Here is a 19,592-nt window from a genome sequence, read left to right as displayed (position 1 = left end):
AAACTGCCCCGGGCACTTGCGGCCCACTCCGGCGCATGGCGGGCTGCGTCCAGCGCCTGACGGGCGGACAGCGAGGGAGAGAGAGAGAGAGACAGACAGAGAGAGGGGCGCCGGACACGCCTGCCATGCTCCGGAGTGCGCCCTAGTTGTTCTTTTCTCTTTGTTGTTGTTTTTAAAGCGAGCAAAGTGAGCAAAGTGAGCGATCTTGACCGTCCGCTGCTCCACCCGGGCGAGCGCGTCCGCGCGTGCCCCCGGCCACCGGAGCCGCTGCTGTTTCCAGGCAGCAGCGAGACCCGGGCTGCTTCCGCGCGCTTCCGCGGCCCGGGCTTCACTCCGGCTGGCACGGCCGCACGCGCGCGCGCGCTGCACCGGGGACTCGCCGTGGGGGGCGGCGGGGCCACCACACTGCCAAATGCACCGCCAGGGCGCGCCAGGGCCAGAGGCAGGTCCACATATCAACGACGTCAACGGAGCGTGAGGAGGAAGGCGTTCGTTTTATTCCTTGTCTCTCCGAGGGACGGTTTCAAAGTGGATGAGCGTTTCGGAAAGTTCTAGGATTGTACTGGGAAAATTCGCTTTCGCTAGAATGACTTTGTTTCTGATTTCAACTCGGTTTGTTCCGATTTAACTCGATTAATGAACTGGGTGCTTAATTTTGACGCCCTGAGGCGTTCGTCTCCTCCGCGTCCCGTGGACCTGGGACCTGCCTCGAGGCCCGGCATGCGGGGCCCCGCGACCCCCGGTACGGCCAACCCCCGGCCGGGGCAGCGCTAGCGGTGCGGGGTCACGTCGTATGACGCAGACCCCCGCGGGCGTATGGCACGCCCGGTGTCTAGAAGAGCAGGAAGGACACGCGGGTGCGCCGAGCGTCACCCTTGGCCCTCCGGCCCATCCCGAACTGTCACATGGAGGGGTCCGAGCCTGCCGACCCACCGCCCTTGCCCTCGCCGCCCGCGCCGGACCCCACCCCCTCATCTTCACGGTACGGGGAGCCAGACGAGCCATGGGCGGACAGCCCGCGGAAGTCCAGGTTATACTGCAACAGAGAGAGGGGCGTCAGGGCAGGGCGAAAAGCAGCGGGAACAGCGCCTATTCGTCGCTCTGTCTCTCTTGCACCCCTACGCGTTCGAATTTTTTTTTTTGGAAAAGTTTCAAAAAAAATGAAATGTTTGAAATTTTTAAAAAAATTACGAGAATTTTCAAAAAATTTCGGTACGGAAAGTTTAACTGTACAAATTTTAAAAAGTTTTGAAACTTTTTGAAAATTTTGAAATTTTTTGAAAAATTTGAAATTTTTTTTTTGAAAAATTTCGAAATTTTTAGAAAAATTTTGAAAGTTTTAGAAAAATTTTGAAAGTTTCAGAAAAATTAGAAATTTTTTGAAATTTTTAAAAACGCCCCGTGAGTGCGAGAGAGACAGTGCGACCAAGACGCTGCCCGGAATTGACGAGAGAGCAGCAGCACTGCTTAGCACGGATCGGCAGAAGTCCACATTACAGGTCTGGCTAGCCGTGCCTCGCAGTGCTGGAGCAGATTCGTATCAAGACACATGCCAACCACAAACATACGTCATTATTAGGAAACACCCTGCGAGAAATGAAGATTAGCCACTGCTGGAAAGGGTCACAAAGCATTAAACAACGTTGCACACTCAGAACACTCCGTTGCGACAAGGCACAACGTTACAAAAGCGAACTAATTTTTTTTCAAGCCAGAGTTTTGAGAGCCGGCAGAGGGGTTAGTTTGAGCGTTAAGCCCCCGCGAGCAAGAGAGGGGTGCGATACTCTCGAATCGGCATCGATTTCAGCGACGCGCGGGACCTTTCTCGGTCACCGTGCGAAACCTGGCGCGTGCGGGGGGATTAGTTGCGACACACGGTGGGTTAGTGTGTGTGTCACGGTGTACCGATTGGGCGGCCGGGCTCAGCCCAGACGGCAAGATCGAGGACAAGTCAGCGCGGCAGAGTTTGGCTTCGGCTGTAGGGAAGCCGCGGGCCGGCCTGCTGCGGGGGGTTCTGGTTCTGCTGGGCCTTGGCCGGGGCCCTGGGCTGGGCCTTGGGCTGCGCCTGGTTGAACCAGAGCAGCACCCGCTCGGGCATGGCCAGCTTGAACTAGTGGTGGAGAGAAAAGGGATGCACTTGAGACCAGATTCAACTAGCGAACCATGGGCAAGTTGAACTAGCAGGGAGGAAACAAATTCACGGAACCCTCTGGAAAGAATATTTGAAACACTAGCACACTGATGTACACTGTTTGAACGCGTGGGGCGTAAACCGCACACGTCCAAAGCAGCGTCCACGTGTGACCCCACCAATGGGTTCCTCGTTCGGAGAGCAATCCATTGGTGGGGTCACACGTTCGGTTCGAGTCCCATTTAGCGACTGTGGAGCTCTGCACGCGTCTGCTTACCTTAGTGGCGCACACGAAGCACGTGGTGACCACCTTTGATATGACATTCATTAAATTTTTAGTTTCGTGAATCACATTGTCCACCTTGGTGAAGGTGGCGGCCTTGCCGACCGTCGAGTTCTTTACAGTGAACTGGAGCTGCTGCACGTAGGTGGGCACTCTGTCCAGGTGCTCCAGGAGCTCCTTCTTGTGCGTGCTGGAGGGCACCTGCAACGAGAAGCTGGCATTAGGGCGGGCCGAAGCGGGCCAGGGCATAGTGGCCGTGGAGGCCTGCACGAGCAGCGATCTCAACGCGTCTCAACGCCCCCCCGGCAGCGGGCACGGCGGCGAGGCGGCACTTAGACGCGTGCAGAGCTCCAGAGTCGCTGAACAGGACTCGAACCGGACGTGTGACCCCACCAATGGATTCCTCGTTCGGAGAGCAATCCATTGGTGGGGTCACACGTCCGGCTCCAGCCCCACTTAGCGACTCTGGAGCTCAAAACGCGTCCGCGGTTTCGACCGCACCGGCCTTTCTGGCAAATCCACTGCCTTGCTGCGGCCCCGCCGTGGGACTCTCAACGAAACGCGGCTTGGCATCGGGCGGTGCCTGTCCGGGCTCGTGAGCCCCGCCTCGACCGTGCGAGTGGCAACGGTCGGAGTGTGACGCGGCCGCTCTGTTTCCGAGCGCTTTAGCAAACTGCTCTTCTAGTTAAGACAAGCGGGGCGGCTAGACCGGACCGCCGCCAGCTCCTTCAACAACTTTCCGTCGACACTTTTCGTCCGAAACTTGCAAAATCCGATCGTTTTCAAAAAATGTCAGCACAGTACACGGGAAAGTGTCCCTTGATTTTACAATACCGAAATCCTGATTATTTTTCAGTCGAGAGAATCGATCCGTTTCGGAGGAAAGCCGCTTCGTCGTGAGAGAGTCGACTAGTTGGTTGTAAAACGTTCCACCGGAAAATACCATGCACTCTAAGAGTCCTCTACTCTCCGATCGGTAGCTACCCTTCGACTACACTCCACTACAGCATCATCCCGGAGGCATTTTCCAGTGTATGGCCGCGCCCGGCATGGCGCGCAAGGCTGTTGTTGGAAGGAGCAGACACGACGTGCTTCCCGCCAGATGCTCGCCCCACGTGTCGTCAAGAGCGTCCGAAATCACTGCTAGTGAGGTCCAAACCACTATGGAATTGGCGTTTCTAGTAATCCACTCTCCTTTTTCACATTACTACTGCAGTCACTACCTAACAGTCAATCTAACACCTTCAATTGAACACATTGGAGCTCTTTTACTTCCAATTGATTAGTTAGTAGTTAGTTGAAAAACGTTAAGGCAAAAGCGACTCCAAGAGGATAAAAATTGATTCAAGTTTTCAAAACTCTAGAGAAGCTAAAGACAAGCTAGAGGAAGGAATAAAAAAACGATTCTAAGCAGCCTAAAAGAAGTAGCATGCCTGCAGCACATAATACCGTCAATTTGAAAAATGATCTTATAATCTGACCTCCGGATGGAGATTAGTGAATAAGTCGAGTTACTTTCCAAACCAGCAGAAGTCCGTTTGAAATAGTTAAAGCGCGACAGTGATGACAGGAACAGCTTGAGGACCAGAGGCAAAGTGCTCTACAAGAGATACGTACAGTCGAAGGCCTAAAAGAAACAGACAGACAGCAGAGAGGGCGGGGGCAGGCAGGGAAGAGCAGGGGATAGATCGCCAAGCCACGAGGACGTCCAGTAGCTACTTCTTTCTGCACGGAATTGGTTTCAAGGTATTTGTACAGTCGTGATAACCAAATCCAAATTTTAAAAAGAAATATTAAAATTTTTACGTAGGTAATGCACGGGCCCCACGCATCCGAATTTGAGTTGACTTGAATTCACTTTTGGTTGGCCCGCAAGAGGAGCCAGTTTCATTGAATTTGAGTAAATTGAGGGACAAGTCAAGTGAAGAGTTGTCTACAAGGCAAAGAAATAAAGCCAGTCCGGCACAAATGTTAGACAACGGAATGGCGTGGGGCATTCGCGAGCTTCGTGGCGAGGGAGAAAGAGAGACAGAGAGCTAGCGACGGGGCGATACCTAAATAAGAAGGTTCCAATGAGCAGCAGGGAGAAAGACCGGGTAAGACCAGACCATACAGGCACAGAAATGTAGGATTAAGAAACACTCAGACACCCATCAAAAAGGTTGATAAACAGAAATAGAAATGACGTCGCGAAAATGGCGACCAACTTGAAAGAAAGGAATTTGAGGCTTGAGGTGTCTGAGTGTTTGACTAAACTATGAAGGGTCTACACAGACTTTGAACAATGTTGACGCTTCTAAGAACCACATTACTTCACAACACAGTACATAATTAAATGGCAATACTGGGGAACAGTAGTTTCCTCCGCAGTTCTCAACCCATGACCTCACAGGTTACATACAGCGTAATACTCTAACAAACTAGGACACTTGATCCTTACAAATCAGAGTTTTACAAGATTTATATTGAAACAGATTATTTATGTTTGTTTAGTTTACATTAGTTTTCGGGAGACACCAGTAAGGTGAGACAAGCGGGGTAGTTAGTACAGTTGAGGTACATTCTATACCTTTAGTTTGAGGCCGTAGATCACCTTGACAATCTATCCACGCACAATATCTACGTCCAGAGACATGTTACTTACGAAAGAGTCCATTGCCCTATCGGTTGTTAGTAGAAGCAATTGGTTAGCATTCACAACTCCGTAAAGAAGGGCGATGTTACATGTGTGAATGCGGAATACAGGCAACACAACCAATATGACGGGTACATTGGATTTTAAGATTCATTTTCGTCTCGCAATGACAAGGTTTAACGATGCGTGAGCAAGTGCACTCTTAACAAAACGTGTTGCACACGTTGGGGACCGCGGGTCGAACGCTTCGGCGGGTTAGTTTAGGATTTATGTAGTTATGGATAGTTATTTAAACTGTCGCTGTGATTGGTCGAGACTAAACTGTACATTGAGATCCTCTCATTTCGTTATGAAGTGTACTGTGAAAAAAAGGCTTCGAAATGCTTGCAGTGTGTCTACTACTATGAAGAACAAAAACAAAAATCTTTTGCCGGCTGCTTCTTCATATTTTGCTATGTATGTCTAATTAAAAACGAATGTCTACTTTTAATTGTTTAAAAAGACTACTATGTGGAAAAGTTGTGGAATGACATGAAGTGTGTGAAGAGTGCTCTAAGTTGGGTTCTACATGAAGGCTGCCGATGGCTATGCGCACAGGAGACCAGAAAAAAAGAGAGAAAGGATAAAGTAGAGAGGAATGAAAGAAGTATTACAATTTGGCAACGTAACGACTCGTTATCACAAGGCAAAACATATCGGGTGTGCGCAACTAATCGTTTGAAAAGGGAGGAAAGGAAAAGTGGAAAGGTTCGACAGGACGAAAAAAAAACCTTGCCGTTGCTAAGCCCAAGGGGCACACGAAGACAAGCCGTCAAAATGGTGTGGAACACAGTCAAAGTAAATGCGGTAGGGCCGAACTCTAGACTTCTGAAGTTAATCGTTCCAAAAACAAAACACTTTTTTAAAAATCGCTACCGAGAATGAATGACGGCTTGCCTAGTTTGGGAGAGAGCTTGAAAAGAATATCAAAACTAAACATTGTAAAGAAATAAAGTTAGTCTCATAAGAATAAAACGTTATACAAATGCTCAGCAAGGGAGAATAAAGAAAGAGAAGTAAAAAGATAATAAAACAAAATAAATAATTGTACATAGCTAATTAATTGCATGCTTCTCTTAACAAGTATGACTTATGCCAACTGTGAATATCACACTTCAAAACTAAAGTAAATTAAAGTTGAAAAAAAATGATTGATCCAGGAATATTTGGCGCAAAGTGCGAGAAAGGAAAAATAAGAAACTGAGTCGGAGCGCGAAGTGTGATTCTCCACGTGGAAACATACACAGGGCGGTGCCACACGCCCCGACTGGGTTGGCCTTTTGGGCGGAGGCGAACCCAGCGGCAGTGTCGCACCAGAGTACATCAAGGGGACTATGCAGCCGGCGAGGCGCGCGGGTCCAGAGGGCACCTTGACCCCCAGACAGCCACCTGAAAGGTGGGCAAAAGCAGCAAGTGGTGCTTGGCGCCTCCCCCTCAGGCCGCCTCCGGGATCCGCCCCTGGATTGCGTCTTGCGTGCCTCGCCGGCTTCACAACGGAGTCACGCCTGTACACAACTCGGCCGGCCTTGCACGTACCTGGTACGAGAACTGTCTGACGACCTTGTACAACCGGTTGGCCTCCTCGGCGAAGTACTCGGCCTGCGTGAACAGGTCCTGCGTCGTCTTGAGCGCGCCCTCGCCGCGCGTGAACTGGTACATGGAGAAGGCCATGGAGGACATGTTCTTGGCGCGCTTCACGATGTCGTTGTTCTCCTCGCTCTCCCGCCACTTATCCGCCTCGGCCTCCATCTCGCTGCTGGCCAGCTTCATGTCCAGCCCCGCCTTGGCGATCTTGGCCTGCTCCTCCGAGTCCAGGCGCACGGCCTTGAGCGGCTTCGTGGTGGTGCCGTGTTTCTGCAAGCAGGCGGCACGGTTCACAGTGGGCCCGAAGAAGCTTCAATTCCCCTGCTAGACATTTAGAGCGTATTAAAAGTGTGGCGGGCGTTTTCAAAACGGAAACAGACTCACCCCTGGCCTGGGTAGCGACATGTACACGTGCTTGTCCATCCCCCGCGCCTGGCTCACTTCGATCACCTCACCGGCATTACAGCGCTAAACGTGGGCGGCGGGCTTGCCACCCCTGTCGGAGCGACATGAACAGTTTGTCCATCCAACGCGCCCCTCATTCCCCCCATCAAAATTCCCCTTTCCTTTTCCACTAACCTTTTTTTCAATTTTTTTCCCCAATCAAGAAATCCAAGAGAAGTGACGTAATGGTAAAAATCTCATAAATTTCACTTAAATTTTTATGAAATTCGGGCAAAAACTATTCAAATTTTAAAATAACTGAACAAAGTTCAATAAATTTGCATCTTTTAGCAAATTTTAAAAATTTAAATTTTTGTGAATTTTGGAGCTGTGCTCACCCTCCATGTGCTCCCGCGCGATCTTGGACTGCGGGTGCATGGCCAGGGTCTGGGCGGCCGTCACCACCTGCGGACCGTATATCCGCAGGTTGATCTCGGCGTACCGCGTGTTGACCTGCAGCGTATCCGTGCAGGCGATGTGCCTCAGCATCTTGCACACCTGCAACAGAGTCCCCCACACTGTCACCGTTTTTTGTCACTTCAGGACAAAACCGGAGATGAGAATTCGAGTTAATTCACACGCTATCCTCTCAGCGCGCGCGCAGTGAGTGGCACGCCACGGCCTTGCCACGGCCCGGCCGCCTGGCATACGATGATGTGGGGTCTAGCCCTTAATGGTAATGGTAATACGAGGTAGGCACCGACTGCGTGTGCAAGACACGGCTGTTCGGCGGGCTGGCCTACCATGCGTTTCACAGGGGCGCTGCGCAGTGGGCGACGGCGACCGAAACTAAAGACGCGTTTCGAGCTCTAGAGTCGCTAAATGGGACTCGAACCGAACGCGAGACCGCACCAATGGATTCCTCGGTCGGAGAGCAATCCATTGGTGGGGTCACACGTTCAGTTCGAGTCCCATTTAGCGACTCTGGAGCTCAAAACGCGTCTTGAGTTTCGGCCGCCTGCGCCGGTCTTCTGGCCCGCTGACTCACCTCAAGGATGTGGTCCAGGACCTCCTGGAAGCGTTCCCCCAGCTCGCTGATCCGCTCCGTGTCGGCCGACAGCGCGTAGTTCCGGATGGCGTCCACGATCTCCAGCCCCGTCTTGGTGGTGGCCTGCAGCTCCGACGTCTGGTCCACCACGGTGCGCACCAGCTGCACCCGCATGTCCCTCACGGCCTGCAGCAGCCCCAGCATGGCCACCTCCATCTCCTCCGTCGGCGAGGTGCCCTCCACCTGCTCCTGCGGGACAGCGCGGCCAAGCACGGCGTCAGTCACGGACTCCCACGGCCACACAGTGGGCCAGAAGACCGGTGGAGTCGGCCAGAACTCCAGACGCGTTTTGAGCTCCAGAGTCGCTAAATGGGACTCGAACCGAACGTGTGACCCCACCAACGGATTCCTCGTCCGGAGAGCAATCCATTAGTGGGGTCACACGCTCGGTTCGAGTCCTGTTCAGCGGCTCTGGCGGTCCAAACGCGTCTGGAGTTTCGGCCGCCTCCACCGGTAAGAGACACTCACCATGCTGATGCCGACCCTGAGCAGCTGGCTGAGCTGGATCTTGGCGCGGTCGCAGATGAGCAGGATGTTCTCGCGGTGCTCGTGCGTCGTGTAGGCCGAGTCGGTGAAGTCCTGCACGCGCTCCAGGATCGTGTCCAAGCCCTGCGTCATCCGCTCCCTGGAGCTGGGCCCGATGAGCGTGATCCTCGTCATCTCCACCATGTCCTCCAGGTGCTTGAGGGCGCCGTAAACGGTGCGGCACGCGTCCCAGTCCTCCTGCAAAGCCATTGGTGGGGTCACACGTTCGGTTCGAGTCCCATTTAGCGACTCTGGAGCTCAAAACGCGTCCGGAGTTTCGGCCGCCTCCACCGGTCTTCTGGCCCACTGTGCGTCACCTCCCTCCCCCTTCCCCCTCCCCTTAGCCTTCCGCTCTCCCCCACCCCACTTATCCAATAACACTTTACCCCGCATCTGCTTAGAAGCGCCCTTTTCCTCAAAATGCCGCCACCCCGATGGGGCATCTGCCACGGCCATCCGGAGCCCCAATAGGGCTCCACTTGCTTCCAGCAGCCGACGTAACAGGGAGTAATCACTCGCCGATCCCGTCGCTCCGTCTCTCTCGCACTCGTGGCGGCGTCCCGCTGGGGGCGCGAGGGAGGCGGGGCGGCGAAAACGACTCTCAGTCTGGACGTGATAGAAGTGGCCAAACCGGAACCCCCACCCCCGAACCCCGGCCCTGGCCAAACAGATGTAGCGCGCGATGAGTGAGGAGTGACTCGCATGCCGATCCGGGCGAGCGGCTCACAGTGGGCCAGAAGACCAGCGAGGCGGCCAAAACTCTAGACGCGTTTTGAGCTTCAGAATCGCTGAACGGGACTCGAACCGAACGTGTGACCCCACCAATGGATTCCTCGTTCGGAGAGCAATCCATTGGTAGGGTCACACGTTCGGTTCGAGTCCCATTTAGCGACTCTGGAGCTCAAAACGCGTCCGGGGGTTTGGCCGCCTCCACCGGTCTTCCGGCCCACTGTGCGCCTAGCTGGCTGGCTTTTAAGGCACGTTCTGCACCGACTTTGGTGATGACGCAACCATCCCGTGAGTATATACAGTACACGCTAAACCCGTTAAACAAAAATAAGTGCTTTTGTGAAAAATCGGCGAAACGCTGACTTTTCACAAAAAAATAGCGCTACTCAAAATCAAAATAATTTTTTATTTTACAAGTCCAGATAGCTGGACCTCGCACTGTAGTGTGCTTTTTGCGAAGGGGTGAAGGGTAGTGCAGTGCAGTAGTCGCTCCCCCCGCTCCCCTCCTAACAGTGGCGTAACGCAGTTTGTGTACCGACCCGCATCCCTCGCGTCGGCTCGCTCGCCCCATTGGCAATAGTCCCTCTCGCTCCGTCTCTCTCGCACCCCCGCGGGACGCGCCACGAGTGCGAGAGAGACGGAGCGACTCTGCAGTCGACCAATAGCCTCGACGCATTAATCTCTGCAGTTAGGCCGGTTCCGCGGGAAGCGCTTTCGTCGCTCTGTCTCTCTCGCACGCCCGCGGGACGCCCCACGAGTGCGAGAGAGACAGAGCGACGAAAACGCTTGGCTGCTCGAAAGCGGCTGACGCGCACCCCCGCGGTGATTCGTGCAAAGTCAGGTGGGTGAAAACGCAGTCAACGTCATCAAAACGGGGAAAGAAAACTCTAGCCTACGGTTGTTGCTGGTACAAAATATATAGGTCATGCAGAGAGGAATGAAAAAAAAGCTCGTCTACGGAGAGTGATGGTATAGGCGTCCAGCGGAAGACAAGTTTGGATGGCAGATGGAAACAGCCGGCTACACTGTCGCGAGAGAAATGACCAAGGCTGTGCCGTGGTTGCACCTCCACGGCAGGCAAACTCGGCAAGTAACCATGCCACACCGCGGTGCACCGTGGGCTACAAGACCCTGCGACAGCGGCTCGCCGAGCGTCACAAGCCCTCCGCCGGGAAACTACGATCAACTTTCTGTCCAAGAGATGAGTAAGAAAAGAAAACTATGGTCACCTACGCGGTACAAGAGCTCGGAGACTACAGAAAGGCCGCCAAAGGAGGGGCGCGGCTGCCTGGGGTACTTGGTCAAAAAAGTTTAATAGTGGTGCGACGACTAGGCCGACCCGGCCGACTCGACCGCACAGTGGGCCAGAAGACCGGTGGAGGCGGCCGAAACTCTGGGCGCGTTTTGAGCTCCAGAGTCGCTGAATGGGACTCGAACCGAACGTGTGACCCCACCAATGGATTCCTCGTTCGAAGAGCAATCCATTGGTGGGGTCACACGTTCGGTTCGAGTCCTATTCAGCGACTCTGGAGCTCAAAACGCGTCTAGAGTTTCGGCCGCCTCCACCGGTCTTCTGGCCCACTGCGAGCCGCACCCTAGCAGCGCGGCCAGCAGGCCAAGCCCGTTCTAGAGGCCCTACACTCTACACTCCAGCCAACAACGACGCGCGCGGAGCCCCCACTCCACGAGAAAGACGAGAAAGCAAGGGCCCAAGCACTTACTTATTTTACTGAAGAGATTTAAAAAGAAATTTAAAAAAAGGAACTAGTTTTTAAAATTTAGTTTTTATCTTGTTTTTTTAAATGGTTTAAAAGAAGCAACCACTGACTTTAGATATTCATGCGAAGTAAAAAAGTGTAACTAATAGTTTCTAAGTTAAGAGAGCTTTAGCTTCAGCCGGGGGTCGGAAGTTAAAAGCCCCGGCTGCGTTTATTCCGAGATTTATTTAGAAACTTTTGGGCGAGGCGACTGGATGTGGGGACTCTGGTGCTATCCGTTACCTGGGTGCACTTGAAATCTTCACTGATCGCCCAGGCGGTGGCGAGGGTGGCGGCGGCGCTCCGGGGCAGCGAGGAGGTGAAAAACCTCCACCAGGCCCGGTATTCGCGGATCAGGTCCGCGCCAGCGCCCCGGCCCAGCCGGCTCAGCACACTCAACCTGTGCGTCAGCCACCCCAGCTCCGGGTCCCTGTACACCAGCCCCGGGCTCTGCGCAGGGCAAGGCCGGCGGGGCGAAGGACCAACGTGAGAAACGGCCTGCCCTATCGTCCCTGCCTAGTGTACCCGTCCGACGGCCGCTCGACGCCCGCGCCAGCGCTGGCGAGGGCTCTCACTTCACGCGCCGGCTCTCACCCGCCGAGAGCCCTGCTGGGTCGGGCCCACAGTGGGCCAGAAGACCGGTGCAGGCGGCCGAAAGTCGAAACGCGTTTTGAGCTCCGGAGTCGTTAAGTGGGACTCCAACCGAACGTGTGACCCCACCAATGGATTCCTCGTTCGGAGAGCAATCCATTGGTGGGGTCACACGTTCGGTTCGAGCCCCGTTTAGCGACCCTGGAGCTCAAAACGCGTCTAGAGTTTCGGCCGCCTGGGTCTTCCGGTCCACTGTGCGAGGCCGGGCCGCACTTGGCGATGACTCACCTGCGCCGTGCCGTGCTGGCTGGTGATGTGCGCGAGCTGCGCCGCCGAGTCCAGCACGCCGTCCTTGACGACGTAGTGGATGAGGTCCATGGCGCGCCGCATCTGGCAGAACACCGTGTCGCGGCTCTCCCGCGCCGTGGGGCACGACGGGTGGCGGAGGCAGGTCTGCGGAAAGGCAACACACCTCGTCACACAAGTCTTATTCTTCACCAAAACGTTGTTACCCTGTGTGAGCACGCGTAGTGTTACAACACACTGAAAAAAGAAAAACTTCGTCCGCCAAACAGTCCGGCAGGTCGAAATGCGCTTTACTTCACAGTGGAGACGCGGGCGGGGCGCGGGGCAAAATGTACTCGCGGGTTCATCCCGGGGCAACTTTAACTGCAGTCATTTCCGGGCATTAAAGGGCTTGACGAGAGAGAGGGGGGGGGGAGGGGGCAGAGGTCTCTTCAAGAGGGCCTCCTTCTCGCCCTCCGTGGCCTCCATTCGCATCCCCCGCTATCAGCGCGCTCGGCGCGCCCGGTCGCATTCACTAGAAATTATTTAAATGGACCATGCACGGCGGCCGGGCTATCGCGGCGGAGAATCAAGCGGCACTTTGAGAGCAGAGAGAGAAAGAAAGAGAGAGCAGAGAGAGAGGTCAGAAAGAGAGAGCAGAGAGAGAGCGGAGAGAGTGCGGAGAGAGCGGAGAGAGAGCAGAGAGAGGGCAGAAAGAGCAGAGAGAGCGGAGAGAGAGCAGAGAGAGAGAGAGAGAGAGAGAGCAGGGGGAGAGAGAGCAGAGAGAGAGAGAGAGAGAGAGAGAGAGAGAGAGAGAGAGAGAGCAGAGAGAGAGAGCAGAGAGAGCCAAGAGAAAGCCCTGAGAGAAAGCCCGCCCGAAAGGGGAAGGCCGTTAGAGGGCCAATAATGCAGAACGAATCGAAAAAGGGCGGAGACGGCGCGATCCGGCATATCCATCCATACGGAACCGGCCGGCAGCCCCGCGGCAGTCCTCTGGCAGTGGCGTGGCAGTCCTTTGACAGCCCTTCGGCAAGCAGGGCGAGACCCAGCAGCCCTAACGCAGGGCCTTTTCGCAGCCCTAGCGCATCCCTCGGCGGGGCCCTTCAGAGCCCCCCAGGGGGCGGTTCATTTGCTGAGGGGTCGTGCGTGCCGCCGATAGAAAAGGGAGCGGAAAAACTCGCAAGGCGACTAGACGCGTTTTGAGCTCCAGAGTCGCTAAACGGGCCTCGAACCGAAAGTGTGACCCCACCAATGGATTCCTCGTTCGGAGAGCAATCCATTGGTGGGGTCACACGTTCGGTTCGAGTCCCATTTAGCGACTCTGGAGCTCAAAACGCGTCTCGAGTTTCGGCGCACTGACACACTGGCTACTGACCTTGGACGAGACGAGCAGCATAACGGTGGACCTGTCCAGCACCTGCCGGGCCGCGGCCATCTGCGCGCGCCGCCGCTCGTCCTTGGTGTCGTTCTGCCGGTCGCCGGTCAGGTAGGCCAGCTCCACCATCTCGGCGCCGAAGTGCGAGAAGGCCTTCACGAACTCGGTGAAGTTGGACACGTTCTCCAGCCGGCCCAACGTCCGCGCCACCTGGACAACAGCACTGTCATTTAAAAAAAAAAATTCCGGGGGACTTTTTTTTTGAAAAAAATTATGCGGAGCTCTTTTTTAGAAAGAGTTCTTAAAGAATTTTTTTCTTTTTGAAAAAAAAAAAACATGTTTTGGAGAACTTTTATGGGGCAAAAAATTCGTGGAGACATTTAAATTTAAATTTGAATGACTTCCCAGCAGGTATAGTACAAAAAAAAATATTTTTTCTGAACCGTGAGTCAATTTGAAACCAAAATTTAAAGCAAAGATTTTTTTTAAAGTCTGAGCAAACTTTGCGACCCACCTTGTCCTTGGCGAGCAGCAGCTGCTTGACGACCACGATGTCGGCCAGCAGCAGCACCCTGGTGACGGCCTGCAGCAGGCAGCGCGCCGCCCGCACCACCGCCCCTCTGTCGGCGGGGGAGTCCCCCAGGGCCGCCTCGCAGAGCTTCTCTATCGCGGAGCCTGCAACGACCCACCAATCAAGTCTCGGACCGTCATCAGACACGTCGGGACCCTCGCCTCACCGCTCCCCGTGAAAAAGCAGCAGCAACACAAAAACAGCACAAACACAAAATAAAACACGGAAAAACAACAGAAAAAAAATTACTCGCGCCTCGCGAATCACATCCCGGCCGCCGTCACGTACTGGCACACTATTTTGGTCTAAATGAAACGCGCCCACACCGCAAATTCCCGCCCCGCCGCCGGCAGTGTAGCGTGCAACACGATTGCCTCACTTGAGAAAATGGATTGCGACTTTCGCGCGGCAGTATGATGATGAAAGGGGGGCGGGGGCGGCAGATGGCGTGAGGGGTGAGTTGTGGGGCAAGGGGGGGGGGCACCAAATGTGCTGACGCCTGGTGGCGTGGCTTGCCCAGTCCGGGGTGCGGGTGCTTGACTCTGCGGGCAGGCCAGGGCAAGAGAGACTGATTCCGAACAGAACACCGCTTCGTCGCTCCGTCTCTCTCTCTCTCTCACCCCTCTGCGGAACGCTCCCCGAGAGCGAGAGAGACAGAGCACTGCCCGGAGTCAGTCTGCAGGCCAGGGCAGCCCCGGCGGCAGCCGCAGCAGCCAACCTTGGGGCATCCAGCTCCAGTTCGTCGCGCTGTCTCTCTCGCACTCGCGGGGCGGCCCGCAAGGGTGCGAGGGAGACAGGGCGCTGCCGCAAACTCTCATCCTTCATCCCAGCGGCCCGCCCGGCCCGGAGTCCTGGTGCCTCACCGCCGCGCCAGCCGCGCCTCCAGGAGCATGGCCTACTTCAACACCCTCTCAGCACATTACGCGACGCGGAGGGAGAGAGAGAGAGGAGAGAGAGAGAGAGAGAGAGAGAGAGAGCGAAGGCAGACACGAAGAGGAGTCGACGAGGAGGGACGGCCAGAGAAACGACCGAAAATAAACGAAACGGCGCGCCGGCGAGGGGAAAAAAAACAAGCAAAATAAATAAAGGAAAGTTGAACAAACTAATTGAAATTCGCACAGCTAAAGGCTGCTCCAGTAAACCAAAATTACGTAAGAGTTTATTTTTCCAGTGCGAATTTCACCCTCCAGTCCATAAGGAAAACTGGTGTCTCCATTTTCTGTCGTGTTTTTCCTGCAAGTCTTTTTTTTTTCTGCCAGTGTGGTGGTGGGGGTAGAGCGGAAACGACGAAAAACAGGTGGCCAGCACGGGGAAAGGCTGGAAAGCCGAGCGAGAAGCACTCACTGGCGTCGGAAAGCGGCGGGAACGAAACAAAAGACTGTCGCGTGACGGTCGGCCAAGCGCAGACAGACAGACAGACAGACAGACAGACAGACAGACAGACAGACAGACAGACAGGCGGACAGGGGGACAGCCCCCCCACAGCCGGACAGTAGCAGTCGACAGACAGACAGACAGACAGACAGACAGACAGACAGACAGACAGACAGACCGACAGACCGACAGACAAACTGACAGACAGACAAATAAACAAGAAGACAGTCAGATGGTTTACAGGCAGCCACAAACATTAAGAAGTTAATTACGAATTTACAAAGGTACCTCTGGAAAAAAACTTCCAGTGCAGCTTACCTGCCGTCCGCGCCTCCTTGCAGGCGTCGTACATGTCAGTCTTAATCTCTGGGTTGTCGTCCGCGATGGTCTCCCCCACGGTGACGAAGCGCTCCACGGCCAGGTTGACGGCCTGGCCCACCCTGGCGACCGCCCTCACCGACCGCAGCGGCCGCTCCCGGTGCCCCGCCTGCCCCTGGCCCTGCCCCGCCAGCTCGGCGTGCGACACCAGCGACGAGATCTGCAACAAGGACAACGACACCGTCACCGTGGATTCCGGCCGGGGCACAGTGGACCAGAAGACCGGTGGAGGCGGACAAAACTCTAGACGCGTTTGGAGCTCCAGAGTCGCTAAATGGGGCTCGAACCGAACGTGTGACCCCACCAATGGATTCCTCGTTCGAAGAGCAATCCATTGGTGGGGTCACACGCTCGGTTCGAGTCCCATTTAGCGACTCTGCAGCTCAAAACGCGTCCGGGATTTTGGCCGCCTCCGCCGGTCTTCTGGCCCACTGTGCGGCCCATCGATTCATCGGGCCGCGTTGGGCCGTTGGGCTGACGGCCTGACCTGGGCGGGGCCGCGCCGCCCCGCGCCGCCCGGCCGAGATCAAGAAGGCCACGGGCGAGATAGGCGTCCCCGGAGAAGGCCAACTACACCCCCAGCGCGCCGTCACTCTCCGTCCCTCTCGCCCGGCGGGCCGCACGGGTGCGAGAGAGACGGAGCGCGGGCCACGCCCAACACCCCCATTACGCCACTGTAAAGCCAGCCGAAAATGAAGGAGGCGTTTCGTGGCACTCGGCGAGGATCAGCTGGATTAGCCGCTGGGCACACGCACACTCCACTGTCAAAACGAACAACCTGAATCGACGCAGGTTCGTTTTCGTTTTCGTGTTTTCGTTTTCTCGTTTTCGTTTTCTCGTTTTCGTTTTCTCTTTTCGTTTTCTCCTTTTCGTTTTCTCCTTTTCGTTTTCTCCTTTTCGTTTTCTCTTTTCCTTTTTTTCGTTTTCTTTTTTTCGTTTTCGTCCATCATTCTCACTCACTCACTCATTCATTCATTCATTCATTCATTCATTCATTCATTCATTCATTCATTCATTCATTCATTCATTCATTCATTCATTCATTCCTGAGAGACTGAACACAGAACAACCAGTCTGCACCCAGTCTCCATGAACACAGAGCACACAAACAAAATAAAAACACACAGTCTCCCTGGGCACAGAGCACAGAGTGCGCGCTCACATCACAAACGTACACACGCAGTGTCTCACCGAGTAAAGAACACACACTCACCTCCCCCGGGCGCACAAACACACACACACACACACACACACACACACACACACCACACTGATGCACGGACACACACAGTCTCATTCTTTTTCCGTTTATCTACGCAAGGGATTCCACAAACGAGCATCCCTCTGGAACCCTGCACTGCCAACGACAGTTTGGCCGCGGACGGGCCGGAGGGAAGGGGTAGAGAGAGGGAGGGAGAGAGAGAGAGAGAGAGAGAGAAAGGCACTGTTACATCCTGGGGTAGTGCCCGACACTGGATTAGCCCAAACCTAACAAACAGGAACAGGAATGGGGAGAGAACCAAGGGGAAAACATTTGCTCGGAGACAGGGGGAAAAAAGAAAAAAAGGAAGGGAAAAAAAGGCGTGAGACAACAATTCTCAGTTATTTATCGCGTCGCGAAACGCGTTTCCGTCGGCGCCTCGCCTCCGGGTCCCGTGAGGTGACCTTAAGTCACGCCACTGGAACGTGCTGTTGACAGCCACCTTTTATTTTATTTGTTGTTGTTTTTTCAGTGTTTGCCCTCGTCGCGCGATGCACACACGGGAGCAAACAGAGTAGGAGCATGTCGATGCTGGTCGTGACAGCTACACTGTCTTTTTTTTTTTAAGAAAAAAATCTTGGCAATGCCCGAAGAATTTTTTGGGGGAAAGTAAAAACCTGCCCCCAATAATTCCAAAAACCTTCAACGTCGGTGTTTTGTACAAATTTCCGGCTGCTAAAGTACAAGAATTTTTTTTAAGCGACACCTGGCTGTTAAAATGCATTTGTTTTTACCTTTAAAAAAAGGGGGGGGGCTTCGCCAGACCGCTGAGGGGCAGTTGGACTTGGCTGGGACGAACCGGAACAGTGCATACAATTCATAACAATCCTCCGGGGCCGAACAGCCTGGCCTAGCGTGCCGCCCCGTGCCGCACAGTGGGCCAGAAGGCCGGTGGAAGCGGCCAAAACTCTGGACGCCTTTTGAGCTCCAGAGTCGCTAAATGAGGCTCGAATTGAACGTGTGACCCCACCAATGGATTGCTCTTCGAACGAGGAATCCATTGGTGGGGTCACACGTTCGGTTCGAGTCCTGCTTATCGACTCTGGTGCTCAAAACGCGTCCAGAGTTTTGGCCGCCTCCACCGGTCTTCTGGCCCACTGTGTGCCGCCCCGTGCCGCCCAGTGCGGTCAGTCAGATAAGGTAATTTGCCTCTATTATTAGGTTCCCCCTCCACCTCCACTCTCAGCCCCCCCCCCTTTTTCCGTCTTACCAGGCGACGCGGGGTAAACAATCGAGGTAGAAATTACATGAATAATGAAAATGTCGTGCAGTGAGCGTGATAGCGCCGCCAACAAGCCGTCTGGAGGTGGCGACAACCCTCTGATGAAAACATCAAGATAATCTAAACGTGTTTAGTTAGGAAGTCTGCAGATAATCTCAGCGCCACCTCCTTTTTTTGTCGTTTAATGGAAAAGTTGAGCCGTCCTCCAGCCCCGTGCGTAACCAAACCCGGCGAGATTCTTATCTAAGAAACGGGAAAAGTCGAGAGTCGCAAAGAGTCGCACGGTCGCAGTTCTAGACGTGTTTTGTTTTCAGCTCCAGAGTCGCTAAATGGGACTCGAACCAAACGTGTGACCCCACCAATGGATTCCTCGTTCGGAGAGCAATCCATTGGTGGGGTCACACGTTCGCTTCGAATCCCATTTAGCGACTCTGGAGCTCAAAACGCGTCTAGAGTTTTCGCCGCCTCCACCGGTCTTCTGGCCCACTGTGCGGCGGTAGCTCCGACTTAACCTTCTTATGGAATATTGGACGTAAGCACTTCCCCCCGTTGCGGTGATTAATGACCCGTCGCTCTGTCTCTCTCGCACCCCAACGCAACGCCCCGGGAGTGCGACAGAGACAGAGCGAGACCTTCGGAGCGGCTCGGCGAGACGTCCGAAGGCGGAAATCTGGCGAAGGGAAGTCAACCTCGGAGCGGGACTAGTCACTGCTTACGAGGGGCTCAGAGAGAGAGAGAGAGAGAGAGAGAGAGAGAGAGTGAGAGGGGAGAGAGGAGAGAGAGAGAGAGGAGAGAGAGAGAGAGAGAGAGGGGAGAGGAGATCGAGAGAGAGAGCCCCCAGAGAGAGGAGAGAGAGAGAGAGAGAGAGAGGGGGGGGAGGGGGCGGACATGCAGGCCATCCGCCCTGACAAGGCGTCCCGAGCAGTCGCCCCCCATCCAAGGATGGCAATCCAAGGATGCCACGTCAGGGCCAACGGTTCCTTTCCGCCGGCATTCGGAATACGTCCCGCGGTTGGGACTGGCTGTGCACGACCCGTCACGGATCAGACTCCGCCACTGTCCAGATTCCCGCCGATGCACACGGGAAAAGAAAAGACGTGTGTGTGTGTGTCTGTGTGTGTGTGTGGGGGGGGGGTGGCGAGAGGGAGAAGGTCAGATTCCGGAAGAAGGTGTCTCAGCCATTGGGGGGGGGGAGGCGGCTGCACAAGGGGCGACGCGGCACCACGCCGTCTGCCCTCCAGTGTGCTGGCTGTGCTGGCGGTGCCAGCGAGGCCGGGCTCGGCCTGGCAGCCGCTGGCAGCACACTGTACCACGCCGCCTGCAGGCCGCCTTCGAATGCCAAGCACGCAGCCCCAACCTC

At 54.8% G+C, this 19,592-nt stretch overlaps 1 protein-coding gene across 1 annotated transcript in view; it reads right to left on the bottom strand.

Annotated features, from left to right (window-relative positions):
- Nucleotides 1–368: 368 nt before the first annotated feature.
- The window catches only part of LOC117644865 (alpha-catulin), a 45,949-nt gene continuing 26,725 nt past the window's right edge, over nucleotides 369–19,592 (bottom strand). The window contains 14 exon segments of the mRNA XM_034384529.1: nucleotides 369–1,036; nucleotides 2,409–2,615; nucleotides 6,625–6,942; nucleotides 7,057–7,125; nucleotides 7,127–7,166; nucleotides 7,342–7,354; nucleotides 7,455–7,614; nucleotides 8,105–8,353; nucleotides 8,633–8,887; nucleotides 11,419–11,625; nucleotides 12,055–12,219; nucleotides 13,427–13,636; nucleotides 13,941–14,101; nucleotides 15,690–15,909. Of these exon segments, the coding sequence (XP_034240420.1) occupies nucleotides 902–1,036; nucleotides 2,409–2,615; nucleotides 6,625–6,942; nucleotides 7,057–7,125; nucleotides 7,127–7,166; nucleotides 7,342–7,354; nucleotides 7,455–7,614; nucleotides 8,105–8,353; nucleotides 8,633–8,887; nucleotides 11,419–11,625; nucleotides 12,055–12,219; nucleotides 13,427–13,636; nucleotides 13,941–14,101; nucleotides 15,690–15,909 (2,409 nt within the window). The 3' untranslated portion in view covers nucleotides 369–901.

The sequence above is a fragment of the Thrips palmi genome, unplaced genomic scaffold, assembly GCF_012932325.1.
Source record: "Thrips palmi isolate BJ-2018 unplaced genomic scaffold, TpBJ-2018v1 HiC_scaffold_18, whole genome shotgun sequence".
In the NCBI taxonomy this organism is placed as follows: Eukaryota; Metazoa; Arthropoda; class Insecta; order Thysanoptera; family Thripidae; genus Thrips; species Thrips palmi.
This window is presented reverse-complemented; position numbering and strand designations above follow the sequence as displayed.